Source organism: Plasmodium cynomolgi, chromosome 1 (genome assembly GCF_000321355.1).
Source record: "Plasmodium cynomolgi strain B DNA, chromosome 1, whole genome shotgun sequence".
In the NCBI taxonomy this organism is placed as follows: Eukaryota; Apicomplexa; class Aconoidasida; order Haemosporida; family Plasmodiidae; genus Plasmodium; species Plasmodium cynomolgi.
In genome coordinates this window covers 98666-115661 of record NC_020396.1, presented here as the reverse complement: position 1 = coordinate 115661, position 16996 = coordinate 98666, and the positions used below count along the sequence as shown (strand labels likewise).

The following is a 16996-nucleotide window of genomic DNA, read 5'->3' as shown; positions in this document are numbered from 1 at the left end:
TCCAAAGTTGTAAAAAGCGCGCACAAAAGTACAATATCGCGAAAAAAAAAAAAAAAAATTAAAATAAAATAAAGCAAAAAAAAAAAGTAAAAACACAAATTAAAAATTAAGAACAAAAAGCGTAAACTATAAAAAGATAAAAATTACAAAATATAAGATAATGAAACATAAAAAATAGAAAAATCGCAACTTGGAAAGCATGATATTTTCTCATTTTTAACATTGGCTTTATCTTAAAAAAGAATAAATAACCCAAAAAACAAAGGGAAGGCCGCTGCACTGCAACGGAGGATGCGTAGCCTGGAAGGCGTGCACCGAGCGACGCGCTGCACACGTCTCGCTATTTTGCTGCGTTCCTCGAACGGACGGTTACTCGCACTAACGTCCTGAGAAGAGGACGTTTCCATTCTAACGTGTAGTTTGGCGGCTTGGTCATTCTGCCGTTTGCCGTTTTGCATTTTTACAATCTTGCTAGCTTTACATTTTTGCTAGTTTGCCACTCCAGCACGCGCATGTACATGCATACGTACTCATTTGCTCAGAGCGAAGCACAAAAGCAAACAAACACAGAGAGGGAGAGAGAGAGAGAGAGAGAGAGAGAGAGAGAGAGAGAGAGAGATGCGAAACGAGCGCACGACATACACACATCACGAGTAGCGCATCCGTCGGGCGAAGCCCTTCAGGTAGCTACAACCCAGCAGAAGAGAAGTCACAAAAAAAATAGTAACTCATTCCGTATGATCATTATCATTTTTTTTTTTTTTTGACGCGGTTCGCTAGGTGTATATATTTAACCATTTCGTTTAATCCCCCATTTGCCGCTTACATTTAGAGTTACGTATTTTTTTTCACGTGCGTGTTTGCCCCCGTCTTTTTCGTTGTTTTTGTCTGCATTTACCAGTGTAGGATAGCTTCCCTCCTTCTCCTCCCCCCAAAACTGACTCCCCTCAAGCTTAGGATTATGAAGAAGAAAGTTCTTAGCATTTTTCACTTGAATTGTTCAGAACTTGATAAAAAAAAAATTATTACACCATAACATGAAGATACATAAATGCTTTATGTGTAACTATTTGCTCAAAATAGTTAAGAGGAAGAGGAAAAAAAGTACGCCAGAAGTCGCAACATCCTTGTGCACAAGGAGAGAGGAGGGGAAATAGATGCTCTGAAGGGAACTCATTCGAATAGCACAAATAGCAACAGGAGTAGTTTTCTCGAAACTGATCCAGAGGAGCAGGTGTTACCTGCTTTGGGAAAAGTGCAATCAAAGGAAGATATTGGGGCAAGTGATGATACCACGGCGGTGGAGCATAATACGGATGGGTCTTGCCACTTTAGCTGCCTTTCCATTTGCAACTTCAGTTGCGATCACAATGGTTATCTAAATGAGAGATGTGGAAACAATGTCTCGGAGGAAGCAGCTAATGCGAACAGCTGCATCGGAAGCAACCTTCACAAGGTGAACCATCACATGGAACTGGCTAATCAACCCAGGAAGGAAGAAACTCGCTACTCGTGTATGCTCCTGCGTGTGTGTGAACAAAATGGAAAATCTGCTCCTTGCCGCAGAACCTTGATAAGGCGGAAAGGCATAAATGCGAACTACTCGCTGGATAGACATTACCTCACATTTGTGGCTCAGTACCGAATTGGGCAGATAAAAAAAGATATTATGAGGGTTATCTGTTTTGTGCGTTTTTTCCTGTCACGGAGGAAGAATCAGAGAGCCATCAATTTGGTGCAGCAGATTAGGAAGTGGGGAGGTGGACCACGCGACGTTGAACCCATGTGGAGCGAACTGTACCATCTGTATAAGCGCCAAATGAGAAAAATAAACCGAAGCAAATGCATCTATAGTGATCCCATTTTGGAAACTCGTAAAAGGAGATCATGGGGACTGTTCAATAAACTGGTTAAGCGAAGTATGAGAGTTGTTCACATGCTAGAAATGGAAAAAATTAAACATAAAAGATTTGTTGATCAAACCAACATGAGACTTTTCCATCACGAAGACATCACAAAAATTATGAAGAACAAAATTGTCAAAAATAAATACTTGAAGAGTATAATTGAATTATGTCAAATGTACGTTAAACTTGTGGACAGCTCCCTTTTTTGCATTATGTGCAGGATGGGGAAGTCTGTGGTGCGAATTGGTAGGGCGGAAAAAAAGTGTCATAGGGGGATTATTATAACCACTGATGCAGCATTACACAGAAGGGCCAACCTAAAGAATGACCACACCAATGACACTGTCGAGAATGGCAAAAGGGGGAGACAGTCCTTTAAAGGGGGCCACAAAGGATGCCACATAGGAAGCGACATAGGACGCCACAGAGGACGCCACATAGGACGCCACTCCGATAAAGCAAGTCCGCCCCTTTTTAAAGAAAATAATATGGGGACTCATTTTTGTGAGGAATCGAGGGGAGACCCTTCTTCCATTGGTACGATCAAGGGTGGACAGAAGGAAAACAAAACACTAAACTGGGCAATTTCGAATGACACGAGCGCAAGTAGAATCGGATGCGGAGGGAACCCCCATAAGAGCTCCATAAACACGCACGGTGGAACAAAATTAACCAAACGGGACAAAATATGTAGCACCGTTCAGCTGGGGTATTCCGTAGGAAGAAGAACAATGCGCAGAGGAAATGGAGCCGGTAAGTGGTCTAATGTGTTTCTCACATGTAGATGTAAAACCCCCGTTAAAAAAATGTTCAGCAGGAAGTATGATGGCCCTATTGGGGGAAAGAAAAAAATATGTGTCAAAGAAGCACACAACAGAAATAACAATTACAAAATGTGCAATCTAAGAAAAAATAGAAATCAAAGAGGAAGAGCAACAAAAATGTGGCAATCGTATTTCCAGGAGAATGTTAAGTGTGAACAAACTGAACAGGCTGGTGAAATGGAAGGGGAGACAACCCTCCCTGAATATGATAGTCACGAGGAATGGGTCCATGTTGATAAGCCTTTTGAAATGAACTGTGATAACCTAGTGGGGGACAAGGAAAGAAGGAAAAAAGGCAGTCATAAAATATATGGCGATGGAAGGAAGGACCCGTGCTGGATGGTCGACAATAGTGGAACGGATAAGGGAAGATACGATACCTCTGAGGAAGGCGAAAAAAGGAGAGAAGACCATTCGGATAAAAAATGGGTATATCGGAGTAGCGACCAAAATGGCATATATCAAAACGGCCTTAACTGTGTCTTGCGCAGCGAAAACAAATATGTGGAGTGCCTACAAAGCTGCGAGCACATCAAGAATAACTTCAAAATGGTGAAGCTGCTAAAAGATAACTGCTCCAATTTTGTATACAAATGCTTCGACATAAACAACAAAAGATATGTGGCCATCAAAAGTGTGAACAAAGAAAAACAACTCTCCATTATGAGCTACAGTACATATTTAAGTATTTACAGAATTGTGCAGAAGATTAATAACGATAATGTAGTTAAGATTTATGATGTGTTGGAGAGTCCTTCTCATTTTTTTATCGTCATGGAGTTATGTGAAGGGACAGACCTCGTCGAATATGTGTCCAAGGAAGAAATTCCTTTCGAGAAGGTGAAAGATATTATTTCACAACTACTGAATGGAATTAATGCTCTGCATGCCAATTCGATCATTCACAGAGATATTAAATTGGATAACCTCATGTTTAAGGACAAAGATTTCGAGAAGTTGGTCATAATTGATTTTGACATGAGTGTTTACATGTATGGGGAGCTTGATGTGCCTGTATGGGGGGGCAGTTGCTTGTATGGCAGTGACACGAAGGAGGGGTTCGACGAGAATGATTTTGGTACCTGCGGGAGGAGGGGCGAGGCCACCAAAATGGATGTCACCAAAGTGGGGATGTCACCAAGGGGGATGTCACCAAAGAGGACTGCGCCAAAGCCGACTCCACCAATCGCAGCTTGACCAATCCCAGCTTCGCCCAAAACAGCGTGCACGCCAATTCCGTGCAAGTGAACAAGGCCCTTCCAAAGCACTCATGCAACTGCGAATATATCGCGAGTGAGGACGTAGCCAAGAGGGGGGGAAATGTGCTGCGCAGAAGCCAATTCCTGACGAACAACTTCGACTCGAATAACACGTACACCAACAGAGTCATGGGAAATAATGAGGACCGAAAAAATTGTGTCATGTACCCTCCCTACTCCGATAGTTATATAAAGATTCACAAGAACAACAAAAAAACGACGTCCTTTAATTACAATTATATAAGTCAGATAGAGAATGGATTCCTATCTGCCTGTACAGGAAACACGGAGAAGACGTTCATTAACGAAGGAGACAAAGTCATTTACAACGATCTGATTATTGGGACGAAAGAATACATGTCTCCGTACTGTTTGAAGGGAATATATAGCATAAAAACAGACATATACAGTATTGGAGTTACTATTTTTTTAATTCTTTTTAAAATTTCCCCTATCTGTTTGAAGAGAAGGGTATCAACAAATGGCAGAATGAAGTGATTAACAAAAATAAGGATATAGTCATTCCTTTTTCCTTCCTTTTCCATAACATAACCTGCACTTATTTTGTAAAATTAATGGACGTACACCTAATGCACAATAATATTTATTTTTGCAAAAATAGTTGCCTCCTGGATAACAATTTGAAAGAAATTGAGAAACTGAGGAACATCAAAATAGATTTTAATCAGATCAAAATAAATGCCAAAAATATTTACCTGCTTGAGATTTTGAAGCGGTCTTTATCGCTCGACCTCGACGATCAGTATAGTAGCGTTTCCGAAATTTTGGAAAACAAAATTTTCTCCTGACCATTCCGCGACAGCAAATGTGACATGCAAGCAGCGAGTGTATTCCTCAGGAGGAATGCGCCTTCCCTCCGCACATCTTCGCAGAACGGTTGCTCCTTTTTTTTTTTTTTAAATATTTCCCACTTGTTTTTAATTTTTTAAATTCGAATGGGTTGCCTAGCATTACCTCGGCCACGCTCATTTGTTGTTCACACTCAATCAATGGCTCAGTTTTTTTTTTTTTTTTTTTTTCTTCCCCCTTTTGTGTTTATGCCACAAATCGGTGGCCTAGGCACTTCCGATTTTTTTTGTGAAGATTTACCAAGCACATTTTACACCCTCTCGCACCAGATCCCCCCTTTTTTTTTAGTACCCTATGTTTTTGTAATTTTTTTTCTCCAAAAACTTGATTTCAGTAAAATTTTGTAAAAAATATATTCATTTTTGAAAGTTGCCTTTTTTGATCTGCAAAAGGTCGCTGCAAGGATGTGTTAGCGTTGGGAAAAAGGCAGAAGAGAGGGAGAAGCGGATGGGATGCGCGGGAGTGTCTTTGCAAATGTTTACACCTCCGATAATAGCGCGCGCATGAGTACAGTTCCCCACGCGGGGAGTGGATAACTGTGCGGCGCATGTTCCTCAGGCGTTGTGATGAAACGGGTTGGGTGCTTACAAAAGAAATGGGCGCCTCCGCACATGATGAGGGGCACATATTATCACACACACAAAAAAAAGGAAGAATAGGAGAATAGGAGAAAAGGAGAATAGGAGAAAAGGAGAAAAGATGCAACCGCGTGATGCAGCAGTTGCGAAGGTGGAACAAAACTGGCCCCAAGAGGGGCACACAATTGGTGCACACGTGGCACGCGTTCCGCACAAAAGCGGGGAATGCAAAAATGAACTTAAAAAAAAAAAGCGATTACCTAAAGGCTGAAATCAAATCATCGTCCTCGTCACTGACGTAAACGATGTCCCTCTTTAAGCTACTGAACTGGTCATCCTCATTATTGTGCTTCATATCGATTGAATTCGGTACCCCCTCGTCGGAGTTGTGCTGCGCCTGAGGGGCAGTGGCGCTGTTGTAATTTGCTCCATACATGTCCATCTGGTGAGCAACGCTATGCTGACCATGGCTATACTGACCACCGCTATGCTGACCATGGCTATGCTGACCACCGCTATGCTGACCATGGCTATGCTGACCACCGCTATGCTGACCGCCGCTATACTGGCCATCATCGTGTTGTGTCTTTCCGTGGGACCCCCCCTTCTCGTAGTAGTCTTCATATCCATGTCGTGCAATGGGAGGCACGCCGTAATCATTGTGACCACGCAGGTTATACTGATCATGCTGATAACGCTCCTCATTTTTCCCACCATGATCAAACTTTGCATCCTCGTTTGATACGAAATAATCCGCATGATTCTGTTGAAAATCCTTGGCATAAAGTGGTGCGTGAAAGGAGTTATCCGCTTTGCTAACACTTGCATCAACGTTACAGTCGTAGCTACCACTTCGGCCTTTGTCTTCCCTGCTTGTAAGTATACACACATCCAGGTTGCTCGCATCGGAGAGAAACTCCTGCGGCGCATTACTCACACTTTTATCGTAAAAAAGGTTACTCCTGGAGGAGTTAACACTGTTTATATTTGTCGATGCGTTGTAATTAATTAGGTCTTTCTTGTAGTTAGATGTATCATACACTTGGTAGTCGTATTTCTTGTTCGTTTCTCCCAACAAGTGATCAATAGACATGGAGTCGCTTTGCGCATTGCTTCTGTTATCAGGGTCGTCACCATCTTCGCTCTCGTTAAAAGTGAAATTGTTATTCTGACTATTTTTGTAGGCCGATGATTCTGCGTACACTGCTTGGGGGGAGATCCCTGTCGATTCGTTGGCTTTGTAACTCCTCCTCTTTGGTTTCCATATTTGAAAATTATCTATGTCATTTTTCCATACTTTTAAATTCCCCCCATCTCCCCCTGAGAGTAAAAAACCTGAGCTACTCAAAAAATTTAAAAAGTGCACCCCGTTTGTATGCCCATGGAAGGCCGAAACGATCAGACCACTCGTTATGGACCAAATAACAATTGCATCTTCATATCCTGCGTAGAGTACTTTTTTCTCTTTGTTAACACTTAGGGACAGGACAGTATTGTCGTAGAGCAACGGTGGGACATACTGCGCCGACATGTTATTGTCTACTATCAGTTTGGTGATGAGCGGTTGCTTTTCGTTTGTTTGCGCATCTATGTGGCTACCGCCAGGCGTGTCCTGATTAGCCACACATTCTGAGAAGGTCTCACTTAAAGTTAACCCCCTCCCATTTTTTGCTTCACTACTATAATGGTAATTATAACACGCAATGATGTTGTCGTAACCTACAAATAGGTACTTATCCGTGTTGGCGAAGCAGTTAATTTTTTCTCCATTTTTGAGTTTTTTGGTATCTAGGTAGAGGGGAGGATTGGTCATCATATTGTAAATAAAAAAAACGGAACAATCAGTTCCAAGGACGATATTGTTATAATTGAGCAGATGACATGTAGTAATTTTATCCTTGTCTAAACGTTTATTACATCGTCCCCCACTCAGGATTTTATAATCACTAAATCGAAACAATCTGAATGCGTTATCATAACCACAGGTACAAAATAAGTCGGCATTGAAATTCATCATTTTTAAAATGGTATCATTATGGCAAGGAATATTCTTTACATAAGTTAGGGTTAGCAATTGCATGTCAATTTTATAAACGTGGATTTTTCCATCATCCCCTGATATAATCACTTCACTTTTAGATTCTGCACACACAATATTTCGAGCTTTATAAACGGTTTGTTCTTTATACGTTTCACAAAATGTGGATGTCAAATCGTTATTATATGTGAAGACTTTTATTTCCCCAACTATGTCTGGCTCAATAATAGACCATAATTTTCCCAACTTGCTCAAATTGCTTTTATCCTCATACACACAAATAATAAAATTGTATTTTTCATTGATGTACAAATCACTCATGGAAAATTTTTGTGATCCTATGCTGTTTAGCAGCTTGGTTTTTACAACCTCCACGGATAAATTAATTTTGTCGTAAAATAAAATAAAATTCAGAAACAAAGCACAACATCTCACGTCTGCTCGGATAAATAAATTGTGAATATACGAATTTAGTACCTTCTTTCTGTAGTTTATATATTCTGCGTTTTTGTAGGCCATTAATTTTTTCTTGGGTAACTTTGGTAGGGCTGAAAAACCCATGTGGAGTAACTCCCAGTGTAGCTCTTCAAACTCGCTATACCTCCTACTCGTTTCGTACTTGAGATCTTTGTACTGAATTAGGATGACGTAGTAGACCTTTTCGTCTCTCTGTTCCACTCGGTTTATACCGATGTCGAAGTGTTCCAGTTCCATGGTGCCGCAGTTGTGTTAAAATATTGGGGTGGCAGGAAAAATAATTCGGAAGTTACAAACTGGTGGAACACCTTTTACGTGCTTCTCGCGGAAGAGAGGTCCTCCCCCGCCTCCTTCTCTGCTTCGTCGTGCCAAAGGGGGGGGGAGGGGGTGAAGGAGTTCACCTTCAAACACAGCGAACTTCGAATGGTACGTCCTTTTAAAACAATGCAGAACGAAGGGCAGCGAGGGAAGATCTCTCAAAAGGGATGTCAAACGTATCCATTTAGAAAAAAAAAAAAAAAAAAAATTTGTTCTTGGGCTAACTTAAGTACCCATGGGTGGGGGAAAAAAAAAGAAAATTAAAAAAATTTCCCCCCCTGCTACACAATACGCAAGGATTACATAAAAAAGGGATCACAAACCAATAGCAACGCAATCACGTAAACATTTCACCACAAAATGTTAAACAAAAGATCGGATTGCGCGCTTAACAATCGGCTGAAATGCGGCAAACGTCCTTTGCGCAACTGGATTTTTGAAATAGGTGACAAAAAAAAAAAAAGGCGAGGTACACAAATTGGGAGGCACGTAAAGCACGAAGTGAACAAAAATAATTAGCCTACTAGCGTCACCATTTGTGCATACCCTGCGGTGGAAATTCCCGAATGGCCTCGTCCATCGCGCAGAATATGGGTCAAAGGAATACAAACACATTAATGTATGCACTGAAGAAAAAAAAAAAAAAAAAACGCATACAGGAATGCACTCATGAATGCGCTAATAAATACACACGCACAATGCTTCGCAGAAATGCTGCAGCCTTTTCATGTTCATGGGGCCATGAGGGAAGCGTAAAAACAAAGTTTTGGCGAAGCACAGCTTCGTGTTCAAATGCACATGTGGGGCAGCTTCAAGAACAGGTGGAAATTCTGAGAGGGTTACAAAAGCGCATAGAAAAAGGCAAAACGGAGGAGTTTATTCAAATTGCGCAGGGAAAATTCCACCATCGCGCAGCTGCACAATTGCGCGAGAGGTCTAACTCTGCACGTCTTTTTTCAGGAGGATTGTCCCAGTTGCGCTAATTTTACATAATCGAGGAGTACTGATTTGTCATGGAAGAGCGCATATATCACGGTATGTACAATGGCCGCACTCGTCACTTCGCACTCGTCACGTCGCCCCCTCTTGGCATCCCCTATGATCACCCCCTTTTAAGCATTTTTTTAAATGTAACTCGGGAGCAGCATGTAGAAATCTCCCCACCCCGGCGAGGCTGCCTTTAAGGCAACAAATATTCACACATATTGGTTCCCCCCAAACCTTGGCTACTCTTACATATGCGAAAGTGCACCTCTACAACCGCTGCGCTTCACGCGTATATGTGCGGACACATATGGTTGCACTTTTGCGTAATTTGGCTCCTTTTCCAATTGTGCCCCCCAGTGGTGGTGCAGCTCCCTTTTGTGATCAACTGTAGAGGGGGCGTGTCTACGCCTCTCCCCGCGAGCAATGTTCGGTGGCGAACAGAGCACGTGTTGTATTTCCATCAAAATGGGCAAACGTGCACACATCTATTTACACATTTTGTTTTACACAATTTTTGAGCCTATGATATATATGTTGTTCAAACATGAACACTTCACTGTGCGTAGTATGTACAGGGAAAACAATTGAGGTGAAAAAGAAAAAAAAAATTCCGCATTTGATAATACGCATATGGTAAGCACAATTTTGCAAATGTGACAAAAAAATGAAACTGTAAAAATAGTTATGAGGAATAAGATTATATTCCAGTGTTTTAAAAAAAAAAACTTAAAAAAAAAAGTTATAAAAAAAAAAAAACTTTTAAAGCCTAGCTCACTGAGAGCGTTTGCGCAAAGGCGATGTTACACCATGGTGAAGTATCAACCCGGTTGGAAATTCCAAAAGGGGGAAACAAAAAATGTCTAAAGAATGTCATCCGTGTGATTAGGTTTCACCTTTAAGCATCACACATGGAGCTATTTTTTTTTTCTTAATAACTCCGAAGTTATATAGTTAATATGCCTTTTTCTTTATTTGGATGTTGATTGCCAAGTAACATGCTGCGATTCACTTCTTTTTTAACTCCCCTCTGGAATACTAATATATGTTAACATGAGCTCAGCATATTGCTGCCCATTTCTACACCCAGTTCGAGTTGTGACTGCTCATCTTCTTTTATTCCTCCGTTTATTGTTTTTTTTATTTTTATAATTCTTAGCCCTTTCCTGGTTAAGTTTGGATGCAGTTTGACTTTCATTCAGTCCCTCTTTTGCCTTCTCAGAGGCATCTATATGGTTATTATGGTCAACAATTTCGTCGCCACTGTTTTCTTCATCTGGGGGCACTTCCTCCTTTGGTTCGCCACCCCCGGTGCTTGCTTCTACCATGGGGGGGTCGATTATATTTTCTAAATTGTCTAGCGCTTGTTCTGTGGGCGATGAAGTGATGTCCTCTTTTTTTTCTTTTACGGGGGGTATTTCGTTACCTTCATATATAGCTGCTTCCCCCAGTGGAGTGTCCTCTTCGTGTGGGTAACTTGGCTCTGTTTCGTCCCTTTCGAAGTTGTCCTTTGTTGTGAGTTCTTCTTGCAATATTTCCTTAGCAGTTAACTCCTCGTTCGGCTTCTCTTCTCTCTCCGCCTTGTCATCACTAAAGGGTTGTTCATCTGCGCCATTCTTTGTGCACATTTCGTTTGTGTAATTTTCCTTCACGTCCGTTGCAGTGTCGGGTGATTGGTCCTCTTTCAAATGATCACTTGCGGCATTTGCCTCGCCCGCCTCATGCTTATCTGTGTGCACATCGGATGATACGTCATAGCTAGGGTTCGTATTCCCCATAGCGTTTGTTTTTTCCATTTCTAGGTGTGCCTTTTGTGTGGGCAGATCGTCCAGCACGTAGAGATTTTCGCTCTCCAGAGCTGCATCGTTTGGGCCGTTTGATTTAGGCCCCTCCTCCATCTGTGCATCTGCCTCTTCCTCTGCGGTGTGCGATGTTCCATGTGGGAGGTTATTACCTGCCTGTTCGGGGGGCGCCTCCACTGACTTGGAAGTGGCTTCCAACGGCTCAGAAGGAACTTTCATCTGTTCTGAAATAACTTCTACTAGTTCTGGAACTGCATCCACTTGTTCTTCCATTTCTGCCTCTTCCACTTGTTCTTCCACTTCTGCCTTTTCCACTTCTTCTTCTTCTTCCACTTCTACCTCTTCCTCTTTTACCTCTTCCACTTCTGCCCCTTCCACCTGTTCCACCTCCGGACGCCCCTCCGAATTCATTGCATCCATGAAGTCCCTATACATGACGCTGCTGTCGCAGGAATTCATATTCAAAAAATCGTCCTTTAATTTGTCTATCTGTGTAGATCCCGTGAGAAGTGATTTATCAGCAGGAGGCAACAAACCGCCGGAGTAGGGGCACGCTTCCGAGTTCATCACCTCGCTGGACACGTGTTCGTTTCGCATGTGTTCGCTTTGCATGTGTTCACTTGGCAAGACTTTCTTCGTGTCGTCTGAGTTCATGTCGGCGAATGCACTCAGCTTCGAATTTGTAACTTCCGCGGGGGGGGTGTCGTCATTCATAGGATTGCTATTCATAGGATTGCTATTCATATGATTGCTATTCATGGGATTGCTATTCATGGGATTGCTATTCATGGGATTGCTATTCATAGGAGTGGTTTTGTTTTTCAATTCTGTGAATTTTTTTTTCCTGTGCTGGAAGCTGGGTTCTTCATTGCTACCAAACGTGGGAACCTCCTTAACTTGGCTAAGCAGAGATGCCTTGTGATAACTGCCTTCAGTTTTTACATCGTGAATAATTTTTTCTGCATTTCCCGAATTTATGAAAATATCTTTACTCAGTTGGGTAGCCGAACTGAACATATATTTTTTGCCGTCTTTTATATGTATTCCCGCTCTCGAATTAATAGTGCAGTAGTTCAGGTTGATTACCGTGTTGGATGCGGTTCCTTCGATTTTTTTTTTTTCCAAGTTGTGGGGTTCCCCCATGGTTGGCGTTCCTTCATCCAGTTTTTTACTGGGCGTTGCCAAATCGCTTTGATCGTAAATGACAAAATGTTGCGTTATTTTTTGCTTACTCTCAGAGTTGGCTATTTCATCGATGATTTTTTCTTCCCCCATTTCGTCAATGCTTTTTGCTTTTCCCATTTCGTTTTCTTTAACCTGGTTTGGTAGATCGGGTGTACTGCTACCTGCTAGATCGTTTGAGGGTGTTAGCTGCTCATTTGGAGATATGCCCATAACAGACGTGTCCTTCTTTTCCTTACCGATGCTCTTCAGCTTGTCATTTATGATGTAAAAATTGTCATTTATATTTTTCGCTTTCTTTAACTTTGCAAATTTTTCTGGAGGGAGTTCTGTGCTCGTCTGATTATCTTCCCCTTCGGGGGTGGAACTGTTCATATTTGATTCTTCTACTGGGATGTTCCCTTTTTTGTGTTGATTTATTGACGAGTTGGAGTTGAGGACTTCTCCCTCACTTTTGCCACTCACCTTTCTGAGGACGTTCCTTTCATTGCTGAGCGATATTTTTGCGGGGTGGCTGCTCAACGACTTGTCTTTTTTTAAATTTTCGAAGAAGGATTTCCGTTGTTTAAATATGGACGTAGTTTCGCACATGTCATTACTACCAGTGTTCTGCGTATCGTTTTGTTTTTTATTCGTATCTTTATCGTCCATACATTTAGCAGGTTCATTGGTGTTACCGCTGTTCGTGTCGTTCCCCCGATTGAAGATGCTTATCGAGTTCTCTGATTCTTTCGTGCCATGTTCCCCTTTGACGAGAATGAGGGAGCTATTTGGCACACTCTGGGTGTCATCATTACAACTGCTGTAATTAAGGATTATATTGTCGTTCTGGTTGTAGAAGCTACTTGGGGGAAGTTCATCGCTGATGTTACTTCTGCCCATTTCGCTCTTCTCCCCATACATAGCACTATTGAGAAAGGCCTCTGCAATATTCGAGTTATCCTTTATGACCTCCTCGTAATTGCTATACCCCCCGTGTTCCGTTGTGTATAAGTTAGAACTGAAGGCGTTACTACTACTGATTTGGAGTTGTGCGAATGGATATGGGCCTTTTCCACTGGACTCTTTTTCTTTTCCATCATCTAGTTGCTCCTTTTCACTCCACTTTTGATGGGAATCCTCAATCGGTTGGAAGTCATTCGATGGGTTTTCTTCCCCCGTTTGGTTAGCTCCTTCCTCATGAGAAGATTCGTGCATTGAATCCATTTTGTTACAGTCCAAATGGGAGGTCCACATTTGTTGGCGGTTCATCCATTCCATGACCTTTTCCTTTTCGTTAATGCCCCCTAGGGGGAGGATAACTCCATCATCAAAAAGGGTGACATAAGTATTTTTCTTATTTTCCAAATTTGTGAAATTTATTTTTTTGCATATGTCGTCACTGCTGGTCAGGCTCTCCTCCTGTTGTGCACCCCAGCTAGCACATGCCTTTTGGTCCACCCCGATTTTGAGAAATTCAGACATGTTACTCGAATGAATGGAGTAGGAAAACAGATTAGCACCACGTTCTTTTATATTTTTTGTGTAAAAATCATCAATTGGTATGTGCTCAATGTTGTCGATATTAACAGATTGCTTCAACATTTCTATGTCTTCTTTTTCTAGCTTTATCCATTCCTTTGTATCTACCGCGTAATTTGCACTCCTTAGCAGATTGGTCTCCTCTAAATTGGTACAGAGGAAATTTCTCACCTGCTTTTCAGCTTCATGTGTTTTTTTCGACTCCGAGGTGTTGTCACTTTGGCTGTACCCGTTGTCTTCATCCCCATCGTCCTTTTCTTCTTTTCCGTTTGGAATGCTTGACACAGGGGAGCTTGGGAGGGCTGCGAGCTGTTCTATGTGAAACTGGGATGGTTTCCCGGATTGAAGTTTTACGGGCAAATAGGACGGCAACTCGATGGGTGATTGGAAAGCCCCCCCTGATGGCAATTCGGATGGCTTCTCCGTGGGAAGCTCGTTCCATTGCTCCTCCGACTGATGCCCTGACTGCTCCTCCGACTGCTCCTCTGACTGCTCCTCCGACTTCTCCTCCCGCTGTTCTTTGATTTCTTCCTCCAGCTTGAGCTGCACTTCCAGGTAGGACTCTCCATCATGCGTAGCCGCTACCTTTCCGGTGTGCTCACCCGCTTGATTTGTTGGGCTAACTACGGGTGTCACCTCACTTTGGGAATTTTCCTGTGTACCCATTTCTGCATTTTTAAATTTGTCATACTGTTCACCCATCAACAGTTCCTGTTCATTCGTTCCGTTCACTTGTTCTGTTTCCTCCTCCATGTTGGTGGCGCCATAAAATAGGGGATTATGCGTCCTATTAGGTATGTCATTTGGATCCACTTCTCCGGCACCCGATTGGCTTTTTTGGTTCGCCTCTATCTCACTCGTAGTTGAATGAAGCTCGTCCCCCTGATTATTTTTCTGTGCTTCGAACTTTGCACAGATATGATCATGATGATCTTCTACGTCCGCAAATTGACCGGAGTCCTTTTCCTCAGTTTTGCATTCTGCGTAAATTGCCTCCTCGTGATCACTTCTCTGGCTTGTCATAATTTTCATCAGTTCTTCCTCTACCTGGGAGGTCATGTGGCTCAATAGATCGTCCCCTTTTTCTTCGTCATTTTGTACATTCGTTTCTTCCGCCTGGTTCTCTACATTTGGTAACGGGGTATAGTCGAATGTTCCCAGTGGGGTCTCATCCAATGGGGTCTCATCCTGCGGTGCCGCATCCTGTGGTGTTCCATCCTGTGGCACCTCTTTCTGTGCGAGGCCGTCATTCATCTGCCTGCTTTTGCTTCCCATGTCTAATTCGTCCATCTTCTGTGCAGTATCCCCTGTTCCATTTTGTTGTTCAGTCTGTTTGGTGACGTCAAACAGGGGATCTACACTTTGTGTGCCTTCTTCCTTGTTCTTTTCGATAAAATTTTCAATTATATAATTTACTTCGGAATTTTCCAACGAAAATGAATTTTTTATATATTCTGCGGAACCCTTTTTGGAATTCTCTCCCTGATCTGGTGTGTGATTTGGTAGAGTCTCCGTCCAGGTGTTAGACATGGTTTTGCTATTACATCGTTCGATCTGCTGCGTTAGGAACTGCGTTTGAGACGGGGACTGTTGTGAAATAATGGATGTTACTTCTTCGTCATCTGCTCTCTCATTATTCACCAAGATGGTGTAGTCCTTATCAGTAATACTATGCTTGTCATTGCTCCATTGGCGCTCCCTATCCTTCGTGTGAGGGCTCGCACTGTGCATGTGACTACCATAACCATCACCACAACTACCAGGAGTGTGGGTATCCCTTTCCGTTTGCCCCTTTCCTCTCGATTTTTTCTCTTTCGCATGACTTTTTTCGTTCTGTTTAGCATATTTTTTAATTCCCGAATGGATAAAACTTAAATCCTCGCTGACGTGGTAGTAGGACAGGGAGTCACTTTGGGGAGATCCTTTATTTGCGTTTTTTTCCGCTTGGAAGTGTTTTTTACCACTGCTACATTGCTGATTCTTCAAAGTTGAGCACTTGGACGAAATGGTATTGTAATCGATGTAGTCGTTTCCGATGTGATGGGTTCTTGGATCCTCCTCATCACTGGAATAATCAGTATTCTTCTCAATGCAGATGTACTTTTTGTTTTTGTAATTAGTCAAGTAGTACTTATACGTCTTGTCATATGTGTTCAGTTCATTTTTCTCCAAATCGATTTGCAACGATAGGAGTTTTTCTCCTTTCTCTTTGTTTCTCCTTCCATCGATGATTATTTTTAATTCCCTTAAACGTTTTTCGATGTATCCTCTTCTTCTCCTTTTCAAACATGTGTAAATAATCGCTACAAATAATTCTAATATGAACAAGGGTAACACTGAATATGACACAGTGGAGAGAAACACCTCTTTAAAAACGCTAGATATATAATCTACGTGTATGATATTAAATAGAGACAAAAAGATCGATGTTAGGATGGACGTTAAAATGACTATGTATAGGGTTAATGCTTTGAAGGTGTTTACAACCAGTGCGTACAGCGAAATGACTGTGGACATGAAGAATATAAAAAATAGCAACACATGGTTGTATATAAATAATAAAATGCAAAACACCGTTTTGATTCCCAGTACAAATACTAGGAAGGTAAAATTGATTTGGCTCCAGTCTGTCTGTTTCGGAAACAAAAGCCGCCTGCTCTCTGCCGTCTCCTCCTTGTCGCGCATTTTGGTCAAAGGGAGGGCAGCGAAATAGACATAGACACGGTGAGAAGAGGTGCTCTCTAATATGATGTGTCACTGCACACACTGCTGTTATGGATAAGAGGTGCTGTGCTGATGTTTTGTAAAAAAACAAAAGGGTACATTCGTGCAGTGACGAGGAGTGAGCGCACCACATGAAACAATGTACTTAGGGGCAACTCTACCAGATGGACAAAATGCCCTTTTCCCACAGGGGGGCTAATTTTCATATGTGTACATGGGTGTAAAAATGGAAGGGGAGATAGACACTCACATGCGCTATTTACACACGCACAAAACTATTGTAACTACTGCGTTGGATGCACCTAAGAACGAAAAATATATATATATTACTTCATGGACATAAAGAAGAATACGTGTAACGAGTACTACACTACCGATAAAAAAAAAAATTGCCGAGTTTTCACTCAAATGATAGGGGAAAAAAAAAAAAAAAAAAAAAAAAAGTGTATCCTGTATGCTCTCACAAAAACGTCCTGGAGAATTTCTCTCTGTTATAATTTTTTTTTTTTTTT

General features: G+C 41.9%; 3 protein-coding genes across 3 annotated transcripts; 1 reads left to right on the top strand and 2 right to left on the bottom strand.

The window, feature by feature from the left end:
* Positions 1-2848: 2848 nt before the first annotated feature.
* PCYB_011190 (calcium-dependent protein kinase 3) lies at positions 2849-4799 on the top strand (the record flags this gene model as incomplete). The annotated part of the gene is made up of 3 exons (XM_004220625.1): positions 2849-3723; positions 3924-4407; positions 4461-4799. 3 exons carry the CDS (start codon positions 2849-2851, stop codon positions 4797-4799), a joined length of 1698 nt encoding a protein of 565 aa, XP_004220673.1.
* A 353-nt stretch (positions 4800-5152) lies between these two features.
* On the bottom strand, positions 5153-8190 carry PCYB_011180 (WD domain G-beta repeat domain containing protein; the record flags this gene model as incomplete). Its single annotated transcript, XM_004220624.1, has 2 exons — positions 5153-5243; positions 5699-8190. 2 exons carry the CDS (start codon positions 8188-8190, stop codon positions 5153-5155), a joined length of 2583 nt encoding a protein of 860 aa, XP_004220672.1.
* Positions 8191-10361: 2171 nt separating this feature from the next.
* On the bottom strand, positions 10362-16445 carry PCYB_011170 (hypothetical protein; the record flags this gene model as incomplete). Its single annotated transcript, XM_004220623.1, has 2 exons — positions 10362-15329; positions 15402-16445. 2 exons carry the CDS (start codon positions 16443-16445, stop codon positions 10362-10364), a joined length of 6012 nt encoding a protein of 2003 aa, XP_004220671.1.
* Positions 16446-16996: the final 551 nt, after the last annotated feature.